This window comes from Rhinopithecus bieti, unplaced genomic scaffold (assembly GCF_001698545.2).
Source record: "Rhinopithecus bieti isolate Rb0 unplaced genomic scaffold, ASM169854v2 scaffold_13207, whole genome shotgun sequence".
NCBI classification, from domain to species: domain Eukaryota; kingdom Metazoa; phylum Chordata; class Mammalia; order Primates; family Cercopithecidae; genus Rhinopithecus; species Rhinopithecus bieti.
The window spans coordinates 2945580-2960949 of NW_016807866.1; the positions used below are offsets into that span (position 1 = coordinate 2945580).

Here is a 15370-nt window from a genome sequence, read left to right on the forward strand (position 1 = left end):
ACAGCTCAGTGTACTTCACAATTCTTAACACTATTCTGTGTGGAATACAAAATGCCTTTTTATCTGAATTAACATGCATTAGAGTTTTAGTATATGTGAAAATAAAGGAATTATAAATCAGTAGGAAAGATACTAAGGTAGAAGCATCACCAATCAGCTAGCTCAGTAGATGTTACCTATATTTATTTTCTACCTTTTTCAAACAAGAACCTGCTAACAGTCTTAAGTAAATGGTAAAGTAACATATTTTTGCCCTGATGCTATTAGTCACAATGCCATGAGGTAACTGCTATGTGATTTCTCATTTGCAAGGAAACATATTCAGTTTCTACTCAATATACAATTAGGTTGTAGGGATACAGATAGCTCATTTGAGTTATCCGAGTTTTTCATCTTTATATCTAAAAATCTAATGTGAAAACAGTAAAAGCAGAAAACACTGATTTAAAACCTTAGATGCTACTGTAATAAAAGTTACGTTTATAAACATGTCAGTATATTCCTTCAACTTCAAGAATCTTGAATTTCCTTGCTAGAAGGCTTTTTTCCTCAAAGATTCCTTTTAGGCTTACTTTGGTGTTCAGGATCTCCAATTATAAATGTAGTCTCTCAGCACCACATTCCGTAAAGATGATTTCCCAAGTAATGGTATTTGACTAAGTTGCTCCAGAGTGTTAGGGTGCAAACCACAGTTAGTAAGCTCCTTATGAACAACCTCCTGTGGAAATGTGTATACAAGTCAGTAAAAAGCACATCAATGTTTAAACACAAAAGAGTTTCAAATAATTACTATGGAGATTGACAAATGTCTCATTCATGTGATTCATCCTATCAACAGAAGTTGATCCTAAGAATTTTTGTAGTGACAAAATCCCAAAACATTAATGGTTATTTTTATAAGTCTAGCCAACTGAGATGCATGAGATAATTTTAAAGGTCTTAATTATTCTAGCTCTAAAAACCTTAAGTATGTTCAAAATTAAAGGCAAATACGGTTAAATAAATACCCACAGTGAATCATGATTTCCTTAAACTATAAAGGAATCAGGTACTATTGAGTTTTGGATCCAAGAGGAAATGAAAATAAAAGTTGTACCTTTTTGAAATGGGAAGTTCTTCAGTCACTGTTAAAACTGTACTTGGACTGAGGCCGGGCGCCATGGCTCAAGCCTGTAATCCCAACACTTTGGGAGGCCGAGGCAGGTGAATCACCTAAAGTCAGGAGTTCAAGACCAGCCTGGCCAACATGGTGAAACCCTGTCTCTAATAAAGATACAAAATATAGCCGGATGTGGTGGCACATGCCTGTAATCCCAGCTACCTGGGAGGCTGAGGCAGAATTGTTTGAACCCAGGAGGCTGAGGTTGCAGTGAGCCGAGGTCGCGCAGCTGCACTCCAGCCTGGGCAACAGCAAGATACCGTCTCAAAAAAAAAAAAAAAAAAAAAAAAATTGTACTTGGACTGAATTCATGAAAGCTACCTCACAAAAACAACTTAGAGACATTATTCTTTCCTCTAGTAATTCATAATTAAGTAACAGTTTAATTACTTGAAACACAAAAGTGACTCAGCATAAATGACTCACTTCCCTCCAGCTAGTTTGAGGAAACAACTAAAACAGTCTGTTTATAGGTGTCTTTCTTACCCTATCGAGTACTTTGTCCACTGGCAGGCAGATGTTAAATACAGCAGTTGGCTCGTGTGGATATAGTACTGCAGAGAAAGACCCACTCTGTGAAGATCTGAGCAGCATGGTCAGTGAATGCAGAGAATGAGGCATGATAGGACCTGTAATCTCCAAACTGAACTGGTCTCTGTATCCAGAAAGAGCTTGTGTCTTCACATTTACACTTCGTGCCTTCATGAAAATTCAAAGAAAAGGAAAATTATGATCATCTCTCAACCTTTTGTCTAGCCAAAAATACGTTCAATATATTTCCATTTGGGGTTTCCTCTCTCTAACAATTATGGAACAAAACTATTTCCCAAGACATCAAAACAATGTTACGTGAGTACAAATACTTAGTAAATTTTCAGCATCCTCTCCATATTATGAGATTTTCAGGTGAAGTATATTCCAGAGAATACCATTTTTTCATATGGTATTTTGTCTGATTTAATAACACACTGTCAATGCAGACTATTGGAAAAACAAAAATTTAAAGTCCATTCAATTTTATTACTAAGATTTAGCATGTATTTTGTATTTACATATATAATTTATTATTATTATAATCCCAGCACTTTGGAAAGCCAAGGTGGGAAGATCACTTGAGGTCAGGAGTTCAAGACCAGCCTGGCCAACATGATGAAACCTTGTCTTTATTAAAAATACAAAAAAATTAGCCAGGCATGGATGGTGGTGTGAGCCTATAGTCCCAGCTACTTGGGAAGCTGAGGCAGAAGAATCGTTTGAGCCCAGTAGGCAGAGTTTGCAGTGAGCCAAGATGAAGCCAATGCCCTCCAGCCTGGGTGACAGCAAGACTGTCTCTAAATGAATGAGTGAATGAATGAATGCAGGGTGGCCAGGTGCAGCGGCTCATGCCTGTAATCGCAGCACTTTGGGAGGACGAGGGCAGATCATGAGGTCAGGAGTTCGAGACCAGCCTGACCAATATGGTGAAAACCCATCTCTACTAAAAATGCAAAAAAAAAATTAGCCAGGCGTGGTGGTGCACGCCTGTAATGACAGCCACTCAGGAGGCTGAGGCAGGAGAATTACTTGAACCCAGGAGACGGAGGTTGCAGTGAGCTGAGATCACGTCACTGCACTCTAGCTTGGGTGACAGAGATTCCATCTCCAAAAAAAAAAAAAAAATAGGGCATGGCAGTGCACACCTGTGGTACCAGATACTTGAGAGGCTGAGGCAGGAATTTCACTTGAGCCCACATGGTTGAGGTTGCAGTGAGCTGTGCCACTGCACTATAGCAAGACCCTGTCTCCCCAACCAAAAAAAGATAATACATGTTCATATAATTTAAAAAGAGGCCAGGAGTTCAAGACCAGCCTGGCCAATATGGTGAAACTCCGTCTATACTAAAAATACAAAAATTAGCTGGGTTTGGTGGCTCCCACCTGTAATCCCAGCTACTCAGGAGGCTGAGGCAGGAGAATCGCTTGAACCTAGGAGTCGGAGGTTGCAGTGAGCTGAGATCGCACCACTGCACTCCAGCAGGTGACAGAGTGAGACTCCCTCTTAAAACAAACAAGAAAAAACAAAACAAAAAAAATAGCTAGGGTTGGTGGTGTGTGCTTGTAATCCCAGCCACTCAAGAGGCTGAGGCACGACACAAGAATCACTTGAACCCGGGAGGCAGGGGTTGCAGTGAGTTGAGATCACGCCACTGCACTCCATCCAGCCTAAGCAGCAGCGCAAAACTCCGTCTCAAAAAGAAAATAAAAAGGATTTCATATAATTTACATATTTCCACATAATTTCTTTGATGTAACTGTCTTATATAATTTTTTTTTTAATGGGAGGAAAGCAAAAGGAAAATATGTACCAAGTAAAATGCTATGAGGTTTTTTTTTTTGTTTTTTTAAATCAAGAATGTATCCTATCAAACAAAGTAAAGCACTTTGTATTAACAGCTAGGTTATGGAGTTTTTTATTACCTTAAGTATTTGCATTGTGGCACCTCGGAAAGCAACAGGGGACAAGAGGGTTGGAGGAAGTCCTGCCTGTGGACCTGAGGTAGCAACTAAACTCTTACAGTTAATCAAAAAATTGAGCAATGTAAAGGTGTTGATTCCTTTTACCAACACAACAGACTCAGGTCTGTGATCCATCTGTACTTCATGTTTCTCTTTACGACTGAAGATGACAATCAAGGAAATTGCAAAAGCAAATCTCACCTAATGTGTAAAGCAGTTATCTTGATTCTGAATCACCCAAGACTCCTTTCCTCCACAAAGAAACGGAAATCCCCTTGCTACCTCTCTTTACCGAATCATAACGTATATGTTTCAATCAAAATGTTAACAATCTGAATTTGCTACAAACTGACACCTGAACCTAATTTCTTCTCTAGTCAAAACACACCTATTCTCCCACAAAGAATCACAACTGAACGTTTTGATTAAAAAAGGTTTAACAGTTCACCATTTATTGATACTTAGGGGCTTATTTAATATTACAATGGACAATTAGTTTTAATATGACCTGAAGATAATTCAAGATTACGGTCATATAAAACTGCCAATGTTAAACTTCTCACTAACGTCATTCAATGAAAATTAATTCTAATTAACAGCAACCAAAAGGATACAGCTTGATAGAAAGTATGTCTGGCTTTTTAATTTTATCTTGCACACCCATCTCTTCCAGCCAGGAAAAACTTTCCTCTTCGTCCTCATCACTGATGGCTTGCTCCCTAGGAAATTGCTACAGTTAGAGTCCCTATTTCACAAAGCTGCTCCTGTACAAATCTATCTCATGAGTCCATAAGTCAGTGGATGACATAAAGTTATTTTAATCACATACTCCCCATATCCCAAGCTTGTTCCAGATGCTGTCTCCTTCTTATGGCCACTTTCTTTTATTAAAGGCAGAGAAAATTCAATACCTACATGAGGAAAAAAAATGTAACTGAGCTTTCAAAGTATTTACCAGGCATGCTGTACTTTTAGAGTGTACAAAATTTGAAATGTTGGTTTTTATAAATGATTAAGGCAGTAGAGTTTTCAAGCTTTCTTCACAAACCTACATACATGCATAAAACATATTTCCTTGAAAGAGGTTCGGGAGACAACACATACATGTGACACTCTTTCATCAATTACACTGTATCCCAGTTCACTTTTTGAAAAAGCACTGATTGGGCCCATTAGACAGATTTTATGACTCACTAATGGGTTTCCTCAGTTTGAAAATTATGTTATTAAAGGGGTAACTGGTACTATAGATGAATTTCTAGAAGAGTATATTCAGATGGTGACTATCTGGCCCAGTATGTGTTTTATTTTAGAGATCAGAGAAGGGAACACTATGTGGAAGGAACAGTTAAAATCAGGGGTCCCTAACCCCTGGGCTGTGGACTAGTACCGACGTGTGGCCTGTTAGAAACCGGGCCGCACAGCAGGAGGTGAGCGACTGGTGAGTGAACATTACTGACTGAGCTCCACCTCCTGTCACATCAGTGGTCGCATTAGATTTTCATAGGGGCACGAATCCTATTGTGAACTGTGCATGTGAGGCATCTAGGTTGTGCCCTCCTTATAAGAATGATGATCTGATGTGTAACAGCTTCATGCCGAAACCATCCTCCCCACCGCCCTTGAAACTGATCCCTAGTGCCAAAAAGTTTGGGGACTGCTGGATTAAATAATTGTGGGGGAGGAAAAAAAAACCTAGAAATAGAGAATATATTTCTTAATGTTGCTAATCAACTGGTAAAAGGCATTTTAAATTCAAATACTTTTAGGCTAAAATAAGTTTACTATATAGTATAGTAGTCTCACTTTAAACCTAAACTTTTACCTTCATTTCTCATAGCTTCTCTTAAACCTCGAGTTGTAGGAGATATGAGGGCTGTGATTAAGTCACTTCCAGCTAATCCTGCTGCTCGGAACAGGACAGTAAACTGATAGGTACAAACGTAGAAATAGGGGCAAAGTTTTGTCTTCAGTAAATTATACAGAGAAGTAAAGCTCACGGACCTATGAAGTAAAAACATTTTCTTATATTATTAAACATTTGATGCAATGTTTATAATTCTGTATAATTCAGTTTGATACCTGGTTTAAAACACAACACAAATATTTTAGATAATGGTTTGAATCTTTGTGGTTACGTATGACTTAGCTTTAAAGGACTGAAATTGGTTATGAGGACTCGCTGATGACTTCTCAATACTTTAACAGTGTATACCACTTAAACACTTACTTTGCCTTTAAACAAAACTTAATTGAGAATTACTTGCTGACTTTCTCTGAGCTGCTGATAAAAAAGGAAGCAGAGACAGACAAGAAGTAGAATTAGGGGTGTGTGTGTGTGTGTGTGTGTGTGTCTGTGTTTTTTGAGAGAGTTTCGCTCTGTCACCCAGGCTGGCAGTGGCGCAATCTGGAGTGCAGTGGCACGATCTCAGCTCACTGCAAGCTCCGCTTCCAGGGTTCATGCCATTCTCCTGCCTCAGCCTCCTGAGTAGCTGGGACTACAGGCGCCTGCCACCATGCCCGGCTAATTTTTTTTGTATTTTTAGTAGAGACGGGGTTTCACCGTGTTAGCCAGGATGGTCTCAATCTCCTGACCTCACGATCTGCCCGCCTCGGCCTCCCAAAGTGTTGGGATTACAGGCGTGAGCCACCGCGCCCGGCCTGTTGGTCTGTATATATTTAACCAACACTTATATACGTTCTACCACAATTGGGTAAAGAATGAATAACAGCTAAAAAAAAAAAAACAAAAAACTAAACAGTTTACATGTTGGTTATTAACAGGTTCAGATAAAATTCACAAGGATCTAGATACCCTTCTGCTATTAACGTATCCAGTCACAAATATGATAGAGAATACTGCTAAAATAAAAATTCACTATTGAATTATACAAGTTTTTCTTACTAATCTTACCAGTCACTCATTAAAACATGCTGCAGGGTTACATCATTTGACCAAGGACTTGTCTTTCCAGCCATTTTTCTATCAGCTCCAATACGAGGGAACAGTGGTAGCCAAGACAAAGCAGGGTGGAGCCAATAGATAAGGCTCTGCTGGAAGGTACAACGGAGCTCAGTGGAGAGTTTGGGATCCTAAAATCCAAAGGTGACAGTGGAGAGTTTTTGCCCATTGAGAAACACAGAATTTTTTTGAAGATAATATATACCAAACACTTAGGTCTAAGAATCTTTACTCCTTTCTATAGGAAAGCATTAATAACTGTTATAGGAATGAAAACACAATTTATCCTTATTTGGGCCAGATGTAATGTTAAACCACAGTATCAGAACATTTAAACATAGATGGGAACATCTGCCTGTTTCTACCATCCTTAAGGACAATTCACTACCTTTTTTATCACGAGGAATAGGGGTGGGCATGTGTGTGTAGGTAACACTATGTCCAGCCCTCTCTCCAAAATGCTGTTTTAAAAGTAGCCAGTAAACACTGATATGGCAAATCACAAATCATCCTAATCTATGTATTGAAAAGATGTATAATATACCAAGACCTCTTTCAGGGTAATCCTTTTTTAACCTAGTTTGGGACTTCAAAAAAAATTTTTTAAGATATAGTCTCACTCTGTCACCGAGGCTAGAGTACAGTGGCGCAATCACAGCTCACTGCAGCCCTGACCTCCTGGGCTTAAACAATCCTCCCATCTCAGCCTCCCAAGTCGCTGGGACTACAGGCACCCACCACCATGCTCAGCTATTTTTTTATTTTTTGTAGAGAAGGGGTCTCACTACATTACTCAGGCTGGTCTCAAGCAATCCTCCCACCTTAGCCTCCCAAAGTGCTGATATCACAGGCATGGGCTATTGTGCCCAGCCTCCCAGTTTTGAGTTGACGCTTTAAAACAATCAAAATGTATTTCTCTAAAACTATTCTAGAACTCACAAACTCCCAAAGATTTATAAAATTTTCCTTACACAGGTAAGAAAATCAGTAAATCCATCAGCCCTTGCAATCCCACTCAATTGCTTTTCACTTCTTTCTATTTTCTTTCTCAAAAAGCCTTAGAGAAAAATAATTTAACAATTCTTTGGGCCGGGCGCGGTGGCTCAAGCCTGTAATCCCAGCACTTTGGGAGGCTGAGACGGGCGGATCACAAGGTCAGGAGATCAAGACCATCCTGGCTAACACAGTGAAACCCGTCTCTACTAAAGAATACAAAAAAACTAGCCGGGCGAGGTGGCGGGTGCCTGTAGTCCCAGCTACTTGGGAGGCTGAGGCAGGAGAATGGCGTGAACCCGGGAGGCGGAGCTTGCAGTGAGCTGAGATCCGGCCACTGCACTCCAGCCTGGGCGACAGAGCAAGACTCCGTCTCAAAAAAAAAACAAAAAAAAAACAAAAACAAACAAACAAAAAAAACAATTCTTGCCTGCAACACTGATTAATTTGCAGTACAAGTCTCTAAATTTATGAGCAATTACTCAATTTGACTTAAAAAAAAAAGGTATGGCCGGGCGCGGTGGCTCACGCCTGTAATCCCAGCAGTTTGGGAGGCCGAGACGGGCGGATCACGAGGTCAGGAGATCGAGAGCATCCTGGCTAACACGGTGAAACCCCACCTCTACTAAAAAATACAAAAAAACTAGGCGGGCCGAGCTGGCGGGCGCCTGTAGTCCCAGCTACTCGGGAGGCTGAGGCAGGAGAATGGCGTAAACCCGGGAGGCGGAGCTTGCAGTGAGCTGAGATCCGGCCACTGCACTCCAGCCTGGGCGACAGAGGGAGACTCCGTCTCAAAAAAAAAAAAAGGTATGAAAGCACCATAAGCACCATTTGGGAAAGACAAAATCTCCTAAGTCTTTGTATCTTTAAATTTCCAAAGAAAAACTTAATGGAAGGCAGTATCTCTGGTATTTTGCAAAGGAGAGCATTTCACACTTAATTTGTTACTTTAACACATAACTATTTTATTTCAGAGTTACCTGTATACTTTTAGGCAAAGTAACTTCTGTTGCCCTACAATGCTGGACAAGACCTTGAGCTTCTTCCTGTGCTTTCAAATGATCTGCCCAGGTAAAGGGTTGAGAAGAGGTGAAAAGGAGTCGGGTTTTAATACTCCAGTCCACAGGTAACTCAGTATTTTCTGAGGACGGAATATCAGACTCGGAGAACGATACGTGTGAAGTCTTTAGAAAACAAAGAATGCAAAAAATTAGTCGAGTATTAAGAAAAAACCTTCAACCTAAAGATTTTATCAGCTAACATACTCATGATCACTGAAAAGTAAAAATCATATAAACTGTATAATAAATAACACTAAAAATTTATTACACACTGTAAAAAAAAGTCTGAAAGGAGTCACACTAAATTTTAACCGTGGTTATCTGTGGGAAGAGGGAATTTGTTGTTGTTGGGGTAGGGGTTGTGGAGGGGCAGATTTCACTTTTTAGTTTTTACAGTTCTTCATGGTAGTACAGATGTTTGTATTGAAGTAGAAATATTCAAAGTGTTTAAACATTTTGGATCTGTTAAGCCTCTGAAACTCTGCATCCAGGGCTAACAAAGCCCATATTTTAAGAAACATTTCCTGACTTCATATATTTCCCCTCAATCTGTCTGCTGTCCTTTCAGGTCAACATTCTCCACGATACAATAATTTTTTTTTTTTTTTTTTTTTTTTTTTTAAATTGAGACAGAGTCTCCCTCTGTCGCCTAGGCTGGAGTGAAGTGGTGTGATCTCGGCTCAGTGCCAACCTCTACCGCCTGGGTTCAACCGACTATGGTGCCTCAGCCTCCCCAGTAGCTGGGACTACAGGCATGCGCCACCATGCCTGGCTAGTTTTTTTGTATTTTTAGTCGAGACGGGGTTTCGCCATGTTGGCCAGGCTGTTCTCGAACTCCTGACCTCAGGTGATCCACCTGCCTCAGCCTCTCAAAGAGTTGGGACTACAGGCATGAACCACCGTGCCCGGCCAAGGATTCTTTTATATAACAATAAAATGTCAGGGAAGGGGGAACTATCTTTGATAGACCCTCATAAGAAGGTCACTTATTTACAAGAGAAACTGGGTCTTGGAGAACTGTTCTAGCCTGTTCCCATTAGGACAAACCGCATTTATCAAACTACACAGCACAATAGTAGCGGTTGGGGAATGGAAACGTGTGTGTGTTAGGGCAGGGGGGCAATGAGGTTCAGTGCTATGCCACAACCTGTGGAGGTGGGCCAGGAGGGCTGGCTCTGAGTGATGAGCTGGAGAAGAAAACTGCCCAAAGAAGAGTATTAAAAACTGTTAGAGGGTAAAAGAAAACCCCCACGTCTATTAGGCCTATTTTAGCACTGGCTATCTTTACAGTCATCATTACTGTATCAAACCAACTCCTTTACCTTGGCTGATGTCGTATTTTCACCCCTGGTATTTTCACCCCTGATCAAGCCTCTCTGTAAAACTACTTTCCAAGCAAAATGCTTCTGAGAAGTATAAATGTAGTTTTAAAAATAGGCTCAAATCCCAGCTACGGAAAAAAAAGTTTATACAAATACACATTCTAATGATATTTAAAAAGTATTACCTGGGGTAATTCAGTAACAGTTGTTCCTTCAGGGAACTTCTCTTCCCATAGCAAATCATTTTCTTGATTAGAATCTAAAAACTGAGGTTAAAAATATTGTCCTTTAAATTTTAAAGGATGCTGAAGTTTGCGTTAAATATGTACAGAGCCTCACCTGGCATACACGCTTCTCAATAAATGCAAGTGCACCCAAATTCAGACGCACCCCATCCAATCTATGAGTTTCAACACTTCTGTGCCTGAACTTTAGTAACAAAATTGAGGGGAACAAGGACGGGTGTTTCAAACAGAAAGATCCAAAAGGCTTTGCATAGGACAAATGCTAGGTAATTCTGACCCCACGAATCCTCAGCATTCCCCCATCCCCAGAATAATTTGGAGTGCGTGAGAGAAGGGAGGCCCTGAATCAAGGGGAAGCAGGGTTTGTCACCTGTCCCATCGAACAGCGTCCTTGCAAGATGGGGGTCTCAGGGTTTTTCCAGCTCTCTTCTAAATCACCCTTAAGTCCTCCAAGGGGCCCCTCACTTTCCTCGGGAACGCGTCCCGTGAGTACAGCCCGCAGCGGGGCAGCCCGCGCGGCGCGCTCTTCCAGCAAATCCGGCCTTGCCAGAGCCGCGGCTCCCAGCGCGGGGCACCCTAAAGCCACGGGCGGCCGAAGTCTTCGCGCCCATTTCCTTGCCTCCAACGCAAGGACTTTCCACCCCCGATTCACAGCTGGCTCAACACAAGACAGAGACCCTTGGCGGCCAGGCTATAAGGCACTCACCGGGCCTGGCGCCTCCGGCTGCTCGCGGGCCAGCCCGTCGGGGGGCTCCGCGGCGACCCGCGGTCGGTTGTCCAGGCGGGCGAAAGGATTCCTCCGGCCAGCGGCCGGGCCGCCGCCACCGCCTCTGCCCCCCGCGGCAGGGAAAGGGCGAAGGTGCAGCCCCGCCGCCAGGGGCGGCTTCGGCGGGCCGCCGGCACGGCTCCGGCAGCTCACGGGGCGGGGAGGCGGCAGCTCCACTGCTCCGGGCCCTTTTCCGTCGGAGCCCCGCACTACTCGGGCGGCTTTCGGAAGCTGGGGTGAGTAGAGTAGCAAGGCACCGATAGGGCCATAACGCGCGGCGGCTGAGGCCGGCCGGCAGCCCCGCAGAGCCTTCCCGCGCTCGCCGGGCCCGCCCCCGACGTGGCGCCGCGCTTCGCTCCAGTCCCCGACGCGGCCCCGCCCCGCCCCGCCGGTTCTTAGCGGAGCATGCGCAGCGGACAGCCCGCGAGAAACAGCCCTCGGCCGCGATCCCCGGAGGCCGTCAACGCCCACTGTCCCAGCGGTGACCCTGCCCTGGCGCTTCTGCCGGGTCCTCGACAGGAGTCCAACCGCCAGGTTCAGCGACGCTTCTGGAAAGCGTGCGATCCAGGGCGCTGATGTGCACTACCCTGTGGGGCACCGAAATAGCTGAACGCTATTTAAGCCCGCAGCAGGGATGTGATCAGCCCGGGGTTTAGCGCCTTGGTGAAAAGGAAACAAACTTGAGCTGCGGCCATGGGCTGCTGCTTCCATAAACTTAAGAGAGGACAGTGGCTGCTGCTCTCAATAGGCGAGGAGAGGGGACTAGGCCACCTTCCTCAACCCCCAAATAGAGAACTCAGATAAGACGTCAGCACGCTTCCTATGCCAGCGCAGCCTCCCGGCAAACCTCCCTTCCCCGTTCCCAGTGCCTGGTCATCTCAGCCTTCCAGGCAGCGGCCACTGGCAAGTTAATGGGATCCTCTTCTTTGATCCTGGGGAAAGCCGGAGTGAATGAATAGTTGAAAACACAAAATTTAAGTGCCTATGGGCTAGGTCCTTTAAGACTTCAAAATATACTCAAATGCTTAAATTATGACAGCAAAGACTTAAGGAAGGTGTTGAGAACGGAGTTGACAGAAAATTAATACGTTACTTTGATAGCTTAGCAAAGGTCTGCAACAGCTTTATCAATAGAGTAGTGTGGCTTTTGCTGAAAGCAGCAGTTTTCTTCATGGAAGGAATTTTATAGCAGGGGCAAAATATATAGAAACAATGAAAAGGCTTTTAGAAAATTCCCTTAAGATGTTAATTATAGAATTATCTCGATCATTTGCACAAGAATTTTTCAAACACTTTTCAAATGTGTCAACTGAGCATCTTGTCTTAGCAGGGGAACGTGCTTAAAAATGCAACTTGCTTTTCTCTTCCTTGATTTTTCTCAACAATTTCCAAATAAAATTCTGGCTTCAAATACTGGAATACGTTCATCCGATTGAGGTCTGAGAAAGAAGAAAATTAAAATTGAACAACTTGCTTTTTTCTTCCTTGATTTTTCTGAACAGCTTCCATGGAAACTTTTGCCTCATACAGTGGAATGGGTTCATCCAAATGAGGTCTGAGAAGGAATGAAATTAGAAATGTCAGGTCAAGTTAAAGATAAGTAGAACAGATGGGGTGGTATATGACAAATGCTAGTGCTCAAATCTATTACTTTATTAATTTTTTGAGACAGAATCTGGCTCTGTCGCCCAGGCTGGAGTGCAGTGGCACGATCTCAGCTCACTGCAACCTCCACCTCCCAGGTTCAAGCGATTCTCATACTTCAGCCTCCTGAGTAGCTGGGATTACAGTTATGCACCATCAAGCCTGGCTAATTTTTGTATTTTTAGTAGAGATGGGTTTCACCATGTTGGCCAGGCTGGTCTTGAACTCCTGGCCTCAAGTGATCTGCCTACCTCAGCCTCCCAAAGTGCTGGGATTACAGGCATGAGCCACTGCACCCAGCGTCAAATCTATTACTTTAAGTAATTCAAACAAATTTGTCCATTAGTGTTTCCAATGTTAAAAGTGGTTAAGTTTTGAAGGAAAAAAATTATCTTCTTTATTTACTACCTCTTTTTTTGAGACAGAGTTTCTCTCGTTGCCCAGGCTGGAGTGCAAAGGTGAGATCTTGGCTCACTGCAACCTCCACCTCCCAGGTTCGAGCAATTCTGCTGTCCCAGCCTCCCCAGTAGCTGGGATTATGGGCGCTTGCCACCAGGCTCAGCTAATTTTTGTATTTTTAGTAGAGACAGGGTTTTGCCATGTTGGCCAGGCTGGTCTTGAACTCCTGACCTCAGGTGATCCACCCGCTTCAGCCTCCCAAAGTGCTGAGATTACAGGGGTGAGCCACTGCGCCCGGCCTACTCTCTCTTTTATAAGTGATAAACATACTCAACTTTAAACAAACATACCATGGTTTTTTCTCCTTCAAGCTATTGGTTATTTCAAGTTGCTTTGGGAGGGGTGATGAGGAAAAGCAAAGGGTGAGGTACACTATATAATGGAGTGAGGAAAACTCACAAGCCACTTCTATCTCTAGAAGTACCTACTGGTGTGCCACCAGATGCACTTTGATAAATATTAAAGAGCAGCTATTTATCTAAATGAAATATAAGGTCAGTGCAAAAGTAATTACAGTTTCTGCCACTACTTTCAACGGCAAAAACCACAATTATGTTTGCACCAACCTAATAATAAAATATAGAGGCAACAGGCACATGGCGAGAGCTAAAACAAAAATGGGACTGCCTGCCTTAGCTCCTTGAAAATAGAAAAACAAGAACAATGATTTGGTTACTTTAGCGTACCTGAAAACACCAGTTGATAACTTCTCCATCACATCCTTTAAGATACGTAGCTGGAAGGATTGTTAAGGTGGCAATGTAAAAGAGAATTAAATAAAACCATTCAATAAGCAGAGGATGCCAGGCAGGTCACTTTCTCTTGTTTCAAGTTTTGTACTCTCAGAGATTTAACATGTTAAGTTAGAGAAATTCTGGAGGACATCAAGTTTAGCTCTACAACAGGGAAGTGATTTGAGAGTTGGTGGTGTAACAGAGCCTAAATTCCCAAGAACAAGGGTCAAGAGCAACAAGTCAAGCCTGGTGCTTATCCTAAGTGCTCACCACTATTATCTAAATGGATGAGAATGAAATAGTGTCTAGTTTTCATTTCTATATTACATATAGCATTTTAAGTTAAAAATAATTTTAGCACTTACATATCTTACTTTAGATGTACATTTGTTGACCAGGCTGGTTGGTAATAGGCTCAAAATTTGTTTGCAGAAGCCAGTAAACTTTGTGTGTGTATGATATACAGTCATCCCTCAGCATCCATGAAGGATTGGTTCCAGGACCCCCATGAAGACCAAAATCTCCAGATACTCAAGTCCCTTACAGAAAATAGCACAGCAGGTTGGGAAACAAGGCTCTCTATAAAAAAATTAAAAATTAGCCAGGCATGGTGGCATGTGCCTGTTTCCCCAGCTACTGGGGAGGCCGAGGCAGGAGGATCCCTTGAGTACATGGGTTTGAGGTTACACTGAGCTGGAGGTTACACTGAGTACTGCACTCCAGCCAGGGCAACAAGCAAGACCCTGTGTCAAAAAAAAAAAAAAAAAAAAAAAAAGGTGTATTTGCATATAACTGAGGCACGACTCCATTATACATTAAGTCATCTCTATGTTACTTACAATACCTAACGCAATGTAAATACTATGTAGGTAGTGGTTATACTGTTTTTTTTATTGTTGTATTATTACTTTTTCAGAGTTTTTTTTGTTTTTTTTTTTTTTTTTTTTTTTTGGGAAACAGGGTCTCCCTGTGTGGCCCAGGCTAGAGTGCATGATCATGCTCACTGCAGCATTAACCTCTCAGGCTCTAGTGATCCTCAGCCTCCCAAGTAGCTAGGACCACAGCAATTCACTGCTACAACAGGTTAATTTATTTTATGTTATTTTTTTGTATAGACAGGGTCTCCCTATGTAGCCTGGACTGGTCTCAAACTCCTGAGATGAAGCCATCCTCCTGCCTCAGCCTCCCAAAGTGTTGGGATTACAGGCGTGAGCCACTGCCCCCGGCCTCCAAAATTTTTTTTTTTTTTTTTTTTTTTGAGGCGGAGTCTCGCTCTGTCGCCCGGACTGGAGTGCAGTGGCCAGATCTCAGCTCACTGCAAGCCCCGCCTCCTGGGTTTACGCCATTCTCCTGCCTCAGCCTCCCGAGTAGCTGGGACTACAGGCGCCCGCCACCTCGCCCAGCTAGTTTTGTATTTTTAGTAGAGACGGGGTTTCACCGTGTTAGCCAGGATGGTCTCGATCTCCTGACCTCGTGATCCGCCCGTCTCGGCCTCCCAAAGTGCTGGGATTACAGGCTTGAGCCACCGC

At 42.9% G+C, this 15370-nt stretch overlaps 2 protein-coding genes across 2 annotated transcripts in view; both read right to left on the bottom strand.

Moving 5' to 3' along the window:
• Positions 1 to 162: 162 nt before the first annotated feature.
• Positions 163 to 11373, bottom strand: DONSON (DNA replication fork stabilization factor DONSON). The gene is given in 12 exon segments (XM_017883934.1): positions 163 to 718; positions 1646 to 1858; positions 3617 to 3815; positions 4270 to 4374; positions 4485 to 4566; positions 5481 to 5659; positions 6570 to 6748; positions 8591 to 8794; positions 10179 to 10259; positions 10945 to 11118; positions 11120 to 11215; positions 11217 to 11373. Coding segments are annotated over 12 exon segments (1707 nt in total). The 5' UTR covers positions 11274 to 11373; the 3' UTR covers positions 163 to 580.
• A 604-nt stretch (positions 11374 to 11977) lies between these two features.
• Positions 11978 to 15370, bottom strand: part of CRYZL1 (crystallin zeta like 1) — a 54422-nt gene continuing 51029 nt past the window's right edge. Inside the window, exons 11-12 of the mRNA XM_017883870.1 lie at positions 13794 to 13843; positions 11978 to 12559 (exon numbers count right to left, since the gene is read on the bottom strand). Of these exons, the coding sequence (XP_017739359.1) occupies positions 12545 to 12559; positions 13794 to 13843 (65 nt within the window). The 3' untranslated portion in view covers positions 11978 to 12544. The remainder of the gene's footprint in view (positions 12560 to 13793; positions 13844 to 15370) is intronic.